The sequence below is a fragment of the Anopheles maculipalpis genome, chromosome 2RL (assembly GCF_943734695.1).
Source record: "Anopheles maculipalpis chromosome 2RL, idAnoMacuDA_375_x, whole genome shotgun sequence".
Classification (NCBI taxonomy): domain Eukaryota; kingdom Metazoa; phylum Arthropoda; class Insecta; order Diptera; family Culicidae; genus Anopheles; species Anopheles maculipalpis.
In genome coordinates, this window is record NC_064871.1 from 89,028,625 (window position 1) to 89,038,116 (window position 9,492).

The 9,492-nt window shown below is 42.7% G+C and overlaps 1 protein-coding gene across 1 annotated transcript; it reads right to left on the bottom strand.

The window, feature by feature from the left end:
• Positions 1-7,578: 7,578 nt before the first annotated feature.
• On the bottom strand, positions 7,579-8,836 carry LOC126567610 (zinc finger protein 225-like). The gene has a single exon (XM_050223826.1). The coding sequence runs from the start codon at positions 8,767-8,769 to the stop codon at positions 7,579-7,581; it is 1,191 nt and encodes a 396-aa protein (XP_050079783.1). The 5' UTR covers positions 8,770-8,836.
• Between the last annotated feature and the right edge of the window lie 656 nt (positions 8,837-9,492).

Here is a 9,492-nt window from a genome sequence, read left to right on the forward strand (position 1 = left end):
TGAAGCAGGTGTAAGCAGCAGGTTTGGCAACTGAAAGATATCCTGTAGACGAGACCTGTGTAAGACGGTTAAAAGTGAAAGTTAGTTTAGTTCACGCGCGTTCGGGAAGGGTTTCCTCCTTCTCCTGATAGGTTCTTATCGTTGTCTAGAACCCGTTGTTGCGAAGCATTGCTGGTGGCCAGTTACGACACAGGCAAACATTGCGGTGGGGGTCCGGATATTTATTCAAAACAGCTCCTCGAATGAAGAAATTTGTGCTAAATCCAAACGCCATCCGCAGCGCACCTCCGTTGATACACCCGGGGGGACGTGGTGTTTGGAGATAGTAAATCTTTTGTTTGTTTGTTAAGGGATTTAAAGTTGAGGCGGAAGGTGTTTTAGATACGATCAAACATCGTAGAAAGATAGTAGACCTGTGACGTTACTATGGCCAACACAGGTGTACTTGACAGAGAAAGCATTGTGCCGGAAGTGATCAATGTCAAGCAGCAAAGATATATTTTTTTCTCGAGAGAAGACTACCCCAATAAGAACGCGTGTTGGGCGAGGAACTCATGTGTGTGTGTGTGTACGGTCGGTTATCACCAGAGCTATCGAGATTGTTACAGGCACGGATTGATTGCGTTAAATGGTTGCGTTCTAATTTATTGTGCCTATTTCCCATTCCCTTCAGGGTTTTGGTTTATTGCTTGCCTAATTGACCTTTGGCAGCGTTTTATTACAAAAAAAAAAACTATCCTTCTTGCCCACCAAAAAAACCTTAAAATCCCCTCCCCCTCCCAGACATGTGGACCAACCGATAAGGAAGCAAAAATGTCGGCAAAAGTTGAATATTTTGGTTTGGCTTGTTGCAACGCAGTTTACCCGCTATCAAGACACGTTTGAACTTATGTGTTTGTGCGAGAGCTGATAGCGTCTGACACGTAAACCCATCCACCCATTCTCAACTGTATCAGCACCTTCTTTGTGATCGGATCGATAGATAAGCCGGAAAACGTTGACAACACGCGTTGTTTCGATATGATGTACGGAGTGATGTGACGACGACAACGGTGTACAGAGTCGAGAGAGTGGAGAAAATTAATTGATTGTGTGAAGTTGTGCTGTAAACAAGACAAAAAAAAAAAAAACGAAAAAAAATACGGAACATAACTGGCACATTCTTTAGATAGGAGGCGTAACTGTTGTGGTCAGTTATAGGGAAAGTGATAGTGAACAGCACAGCATCGCTCGAAAATGTTCCAACGCTTTCTATACTTTTATACGTTGAAAAAAGATCACTTTTCAAGCATACAGCATGATGAAACGGAAACAAAAAGAGAACACGTGTGCCAAAATTCTCCATACTCCACCTCCTGCTGTTCCAATCATTCCTCCTAAACCCTTTACGGTAATTAACCATAGTTTGCATTTTTGAGCTTGCATTATTTACGGTCGATCGATTAGGATTTAGTTTTGTAGCCATATAGGAAAAAGGAGGTTAAAAAAATGGTCGTCCTCCTCCAGACAAAAAAAAAAAAAAACCACAACTATTATCATCACAGAGGTGTTAAATTGCCTGCAACATAATGTTAAGAGACAGTGTGTCACAGACGTTCACACAACATAAAGCGAAAAGAGTGTTAAGAAAAGTGAAAGTTACAATTAAGATGGTACAAGTAATAATGAAAACACAAAAAATGCCGTATACTTGGAGTTATACAATTCCGCACCGATTGCATAAACCAAGCTGTAATAAGTAGAATAAAGTATTTATGATGTAAGCAAAGAATTCACTTGTGTGCGTGTTTCTGTTTTGTTAATGGCAAGGATGTAAGATGGAAAGAAGTCCCTTCCGAAATGTTCCAGGTTTTCGAGAATACGCCTCTCAAAACCTGTTAACCTGCAATCTGCAAAAATGGATAGTAATGGTCATGGCATTATTCAGAACGGATGCCTGTGTTCGAAATGCACATTCGAAGATCAGACTTCACTGAAACAACGGATCCTGACAGGGTCAAGATCTGGCCAAGATCTCATGGCAATTGTTAAGATTGACAAGTAAGTATATGTAGAGCTGTGAGAGGATTTCACTATTGTATATCCTTCTGAAGTTAGTTCCGTGGGGCTAATCATCATCAGGAGGAGCATCAGGAGAAAACTAGTCATAAGGCTTAAGGACTGACTTAAGCAAATGAGCCTAGTACCAACTCATAGTCGTTGATCAGTGACTATTCGTTGCAATGATATTGTGGGCGACCAAATCCCAGGCTCGCCGAATGGCCTACGCATTTTGGTTATTTAAAGTTCCGTAGGATGCCAGGAAGAAGAAACTAGGCCACCACTAACATGGTGTTCCCTTCCGCTCGGTTTAAACTGTCTTTCAGCATGATATTGTAGGGTATTGTCCGCACAACGATCATTCATTGTGAGAAGTCATGCTTTTTCCTACATGGTGGGATCATCTGGGATCGATTTGCTGATTTGCTTATTTTAATCTAGTGTGCCCTGAGACAATTGAAGTGAGAAACATTTCATTAACAACATGGTATGATTTGACAGCCCTGTCTGAGGAGAGCCCACATGAGGAAATTTAACTTCCAAACCAAAACAACCAAGCTTTCGGTACCGTTAGGTTACCGTGCCGTAGAATCCTTCAAGGATTTAGATCATCGCTATGGATACCAAAATGGTGTTATTGCACTCTGTAAAGCAATCCAGCTTCAGGCCATGATGAGATGATGGTCAAAACGTGATCGGAAAGCGGATGACTATTCCGACGGCCCAATGCTCATCATTGTAACCGGTCACTTTCAGGGTTAGCTTACAGGTTTCGCACGTGAATAACGTTTTTACCAACAGTGCAGCGCAAGTACGTGAGCTTGAAGCCTGAGCAAAATCTTAAAACGCGCTCACGAAGATCATCATGATCAGCAGCATGTGCGTGCACAATGGAAACACGTGTTTCCTTGCGAATGGTGCGCGCGCGCATAGAACACCGCATTCATTTCACGTTTTTGACAGGTGCGGTTATGGCCATTGTGTTGTGGCCGTTAAACTTGGCTGACGTAGCACGAAGATGTAAAATGCAAAAATAACAACGATACTGATAATCTAACGTACCTATCGTGTCTGTGCTGTCGCTGATGAGTCTGCTGTCCCCATACAAATGGCAAACAATGGTAAAAAATGACCAAGCGCATTATCATTAATCCACCCACCCCCATCGCATCTACCCCCATCGTCGGAACTTGCTCAACATGGCATCAGGATGTGGCATCTTCTGCTTCCTTCAATAAACATCGGGGAAGTGAAATATTGGCAGAACAATAAAATTCTACACTACGGTCGGATGGTAGGATTTAAAAAGCGTTTAAAAATTAATTTCACTAACCCATACTGCACCCGATGCCACCCGATGCTACTCAGACACGCAGGGGACAGGGAACGATCGGGTTACGCGTGACATCAACCACGTGTTGCAAGTAGCCGGGAGCGATCATTCGGAAACTTTATGTGAGTGTGTGAATAATAAAAAAAGCGCAATTGCATTTGTCACCCGCTGACCTTGTACCGAACGGAAAGAAACACGTGGCCAAAGCATGCAGTCACGTGCTCCCGATGTACGTTGGGGGAAAAAACGTATTCAAAAGTGAATCAAAAATTGATGATAAATGTGAGTGTATAGGGACGTTTTGATGGATGAAATTACGTCCGATAGAGAGAAAAAATGGTGACAAAAGCAGCAAGAAAATCGTTCCCGGTATATCAAACAATGGATTCGTTTTAGTATGCACATAGATACAGTTCTAAGCTAACACTAACCGGTAGCAATCCGATACATCCGACGGTTACGGTGTATCCCGATCGTTCCCCAACCCCATTACAAATGGCTTCCCATTATTCGGTAGATCAGTTTCCAAATGCACTTCTCTCCGGGAAGCAAGACCTCCCATCCCCCCCACATCTCCCCTTTCCCACCCCGGAACGCTTCAAACGGTTCCATTTCCGGTGCGGGTGTGGATTGTGTGCCAGGTGCTTTGCATATGCTACGATAGGTAACGATCGCTCTCGGTACCATTGAGCCATTGTTTAGACGAGCTGTGTACACCGTGCTGTCGCGTAGAATTTCGTAGAGCTTTAGCGTATAAATATTCTCAACGGTGATTCTCGGTGTCGCCCACCGGTACTGGACACCGACGCTCGTTAGCCGTATTGACGTATCTGGTATTGTCGATCAGCCTGCCTTTCCTGCCTTTTGATATCGGAAATAATGACCAGTAGCAGTGGCAGTTCAACGCGATGGCTAAAGTTTCGATATTGAACGAGTATTGAGTATTTAACGTTTTATTTTTAAAGCTAATTAAATATGTTTATGCAGCTTTGTACTTGGATATAGATTAAGATGAATATCTAAGAGTTTCTAAGCACCAAAAATTGGTCCACGAATGGTTGGCTCGGGGTACAAGAGTTGGAAGTCGACCTTGAAGTCATCGAAAAGTTTGGAGCCTCTTAGTAGCTGTCGTGTTACTAAGGTACACATTTCAAAACTGCCTATTTTATGACTTTTCTAAGCAAAAAATATCTTCATACACCCTGATCAGATTAGCTTGTATTGCTAACGATGGATGAGCGCAGCGGAATGGAAGTTGAATCTACTATCCCCATTTGTAGATTCTAGCTATAGTTTCGCCTCCGCCGCCCACTTTTCGTACCCTTAAACCCGCCATTGGATTGGATGACATATTTTACAACACTTTGTGCAACTGTTGATCAGTGATATCTCAATTTTGGACACAAAATAATTGGAGTAGGTTTTCAATTTATAGAAGACACTGGGATTTAGATTCAGCTAACTCCTAGCCAGCGATCTGCCCCAAGACCCAGGCTCGGATAAAACACATAATGCAAGACAAAAACACTCGACAATTAGTTGATACAGCGTAGGACACCATTCGCAGTAAGCTCCCTAAGAATTGTCTCGAGCTTAGAGGTGGTAATAGTTCTAAAATGCCTATCACCATGTCCTCAGTATTCTTTCATCAGCTTGCAGCAATTTTTATGGCCTTGAAGTATGAGGACATTTTGAAAACAAAATTGTCAACAGCTGGAAGTACAGTACAATCTCGAAATTCTTCGATCGTGAAGTTTGTCTTCTGTGAAATTACGTAACAGAGTACCTCATAAAAATTTCAATCACAAATTTTTATGAGTAAAAAAAACAATTCTTCCTCTCTAAAACTATGTCTACAGACATTTAGTAACATTGTTCAGCTGTTAGTTTTTTTTTTTTGTTTTTGGGAATTGTTTCCATCTACCCGGCTTTAGTCGTTATCGATTAACGAGGTTTCGGAATGGCAGCTACATTATTTCATTTAAGACGATGCAAACAGCAACAAAGAAATGTTCCCAACACTCTGTCCCCGTCGCTGCTCGCCGGACGGTAATCGTTCATCCGCTTAGCCACACTATAATGATGTTATGTGATGAACGTTCCAGCACTTTAACTAGTCTGCAGCTGCTGCTGCTGCTACTGCTGCTAAAATTTACGTTACCGATACCGAAAGAGTATGAAGTAATCGAAACCGAAAATGGGCAAAAGCAAAATGTAACTTCATCTGGTTGCGCTTTACGGACAGTTGAGAGGAAGAAATGGTGGACAAGACAACAACACCGACTGATTTATGTCGATAGCTCATGAAAGATTGTAAGTCATTCTCTTGGGAGAATCGGAGGCACAGAGGCTAAAGTAGCTCCTTGAATGCTCCAGAAAACAGACAAATAAGGTGTATTAGAATATAAAATTTGTAATCGTTGTCAGCTAACGGTCCATCCGAACGATCTTCAACTATTGGACTCTATCGCAACCCCTTCTGTGGCACTGCGGGAACTAAACGTACATTACGCATTCCTACCAGTAGTTTTGCTTACGCCATCTTGCCCCGGTAGCTTGCAACGAGCCCAGCCGGTAAGACGAATCAATTTCGGTGTACTGCTTGGACGCCAGCGAGGTGGTGATTTAATTACCGGGGCGTTCTTTCCCACACACGCAACACACTCAGCACCGGAAGCGGTGCTGTAAATGGTACCACGGATCACAATTAGCAGCTGTCTAGAGTTGGAGCTGTTGGAGGAGACTGTCAGGGAGAAGTGATCGATCATACGGGTTCCTTGTAGATCGTGGAAGAAACGTTTTGGGATGAATCTCTCTGTGTGTTTCCCGTAGATTTTTTTTTTGCAAGAGATGAAATTTTTAATCATAGTTTAAAGAATAAAGGGCGATCGCGTTGTGCCTCGAGGCAAAGGAGAAAGTCGAACACAATCGATCGTATGATGTTGAACCCGCTATCTGAACCTTACACAATTCTTGATCAGTAGTTACATTGTCACTTGTTTGCCAGATGGAATATCTGCTACCGTTACCTTTACCTGTCACGAGAGCTGTCTATATATATATAGATGAGATACGTTCAAGCTAATTTGTGGTGCCAGTTTGTCTCGATCAGTTGGCAATCTCTCGCATCTAAAACAGGATACGATCTAAGTCATCACATCATAAGATTTGACTAGAAAGGCAGTCTTTTATGGGTTTGTTTTGATCATATGATTGTGTATTTTTCTATTTCTTGGCCCCCTAAAAACTGAATGCGTTGTTTGGACATGGCAATATCGCCAATTCGTTTCGAAAATAATAGGTCCAGTGTTTTATTCCTCCAGTCATGGCTGGAAACTATTTCCTCCGACACATTCGACCTCACGATCCGTTAAACGTTCGGCTAGCACATTCTGCCTAAGTTAGTAATTGCGGTTCGGACGAAATCCTTCCTTCTTCTTTTTGGCTTAAAGAACTTGATGGTCTAACGAGGTTACTTCGGATTTCAAATGGCTTACAATTATAATTGATAACACGATGCAGGAGGTTTAGGATGGCGGCTTACAATAATTACTGATTACACGATCCAGGATGCTCTTGGATATCCGAGATGATGATCATGCCAAGGTAACAGAACCCATTTAACACTACGTTATCGTCGCCGTCAACTTATCCTATCTGTATCCAAGTCGGATGCTATCAGGATCAGAGTCTCCGGCACTTTTCCTTTACCGTATTGCTCATCAATTCCTTATTGGATTACATATTATATACTCATCATCATCATGATTATATTGGCCTGCTCTTTTAAAGAGCACGTCGTCGTGACATGGCCCGGTCAACAATAGATCTCCAGGAAACTAGATCGCTGGCTGCAGCTTCCCATCCATGTAGACATCCGTTCTCCGACACGTCTCCCTTCACCTGATCCAGCCAACGAAGTCGCTGAGGTCCCCGACGCCTCGTGCCGAACTGGGGGTCGCTGACGAATATCTTCTTATTATATACTATTTATTGTCACTGAATGTTGTTTTTAATTGACAGATTTTTTTCTTCCCGTTTTGTCTGCCCGGTCTGCTTGCTCAGGAAACCTTGGGACCTTGGATCTTTTGGAACAGATTGCTACTAATGTTTCTAAAACACTTTCAAAACTGCCACTAAATATTAGGAGCTAAGCATGAGGATTATTGTCTTAATTCATTGGCATATTTCACGTGCAATTCTGCTCATTTAGCAATTTGATGAGCTTTGAATCGATGTTTGTTCAACTGCTTGCCCATCGTGAAGGCGGCCGGACAAACACTACACCGGAATGGTTTCTCCTTTGTGTGTATGCGCCGATGCACTTTAAGATCCCCTGCCAAAGCGAATCGTTTTGGGCAAAATTCACACCCAAAAGCCCGTGCATCTTGCTTGTGCGTTAGTAGATGGTTTCGTAGATGTGTGGCCTGTTTGAAGGATTTGCTGCAAAACACACATTGGAATGCACGATGCTCCAAGCACTCATCATACGCTGTATGGTCCTGGAAAGAGCTCTCGCTATCAAACGGCTCCTTGCATCTCGTGCAAATGATCCTGCCTATGGAGTACTTTTTAAATTCACCATGTTTACGTTCGCGGTGACGCTGTAGTTGGCGAGCATATACAAACGATTCGTTACAGTTTGTGCATTTGTACTTTTTCTCGCGCGTATGCATTCTTACAATATGTTTCTGCCGATTGCCGGACGATGAGAAGCTACGATCACAACCAAAAGGGCAAGGATAGGATTTCTGCTCGAGATGAATTTTCCGATGCAGATGCAGATGGCTTGAGCTCGTACATTGTTTCCGGCAGACGTCACATACGTATCTTCCGGTTTCATTCTCCTTCGCCAGATGATCGTTCCGGTGCCATTCAAGGGCTGCTTCGTTTTGAAATGCTGTTAGACATAGGTCACACACCAAGCGCTTTGAATGGTGTATCGTTAGATGTAGCTTCAACTGCTTGGCCGATACAAAACGATCATCACACTGACGACACTGGAGGCATCGAGAAACGATGCCTTTCTTAGAGCTTTCCAAATCCTCTGCATGATGCAAAAGCCGGTGACGGTTTAGATGCGTTTTACATCTGAATCTCACGTTACAAATATCACACACTAAAACTGTAGCAATCGATGTTACTTGCTGGACGTTTGTTTCAGCCACTATGCCCCAATCGATTTCCGTAAACAGCTGATGATCACCGTGCAGGACAAAGTCCGCTGCGTAAGGTAGCTCCTCGAATGCGGGTGGCTCGAAAAACTCACTAGCATCAAAGGTGACCTCCTTAGCGATAACACTACTATCGGCATCCTCAATCAGCGGCAACATATCACAAACATCATCGCCTGCATCCACAAACCAATCGATGCGCGGACCTGCTGGTGCACACATCCTGCGTCCACAAGCGGTTAAGATTCGACGGGAACTGGCGGCATACTAGAAAAGCAAGCATCGTTTTAAAGTGCAAGATCGTTTTACAGATGTTTTACCTTGTTTACCTAAAAGCCCTGGTAGACTGGTCAACTACCGTACGTGACTCACATGATCGACATGTTTTGTTTCCTGCAGCGGTTGTTCACTGGCAGTCTCCGATGTACTGAACCTGACTTTAAGGTCATTATCTGCGATCAACCTGTTTCATGTGGATTCCTATGCAGAACAACCGCTGAAAGACACATTTTATGTCCTTTTTATTACTTGACTTCATGTTTTATCCATTTCGTCTCCCCCTACGCTTTTTTTCGTGCGCCTGCGCGTAGATTTTACGTTGTTTACAAACAACTTGCAGTTTGACGTTACTTCGCTCCATCAAAGACGGAGCATTATGTTGGCATTGATTTTGTGGTCGCGTGGATGACGATTATTTCTAAATTATTTATTCATTTTTGTATGAATAATGCTATTGATTTGTGACTCTCTATTACATAATATGCACATATTAGTCATTGGCTCGCTTTTTGTTCCAAAAATTCCGTAAATAAAACATATATAATATAAAAGAAAGCTTTGCGATGGTCCATCTGACATTCAAATTTTGACGTCGAATTGTTGTATTTTTTTAGTTTTTCTTTTCAGCAAATTGAACGGTCTAGTTGGTGTTGGTGAGTACGTTCG

Excerpts from the sequence above, each read along its gene's own strand:
- LOC126567610 (XM_050223826.1), bottom strand. The coding sequence starts at position 8,769 with ATGTGTGCACCAGCAGGTCCGCGCATCGATTGGTTTGTGGATGCAGGC.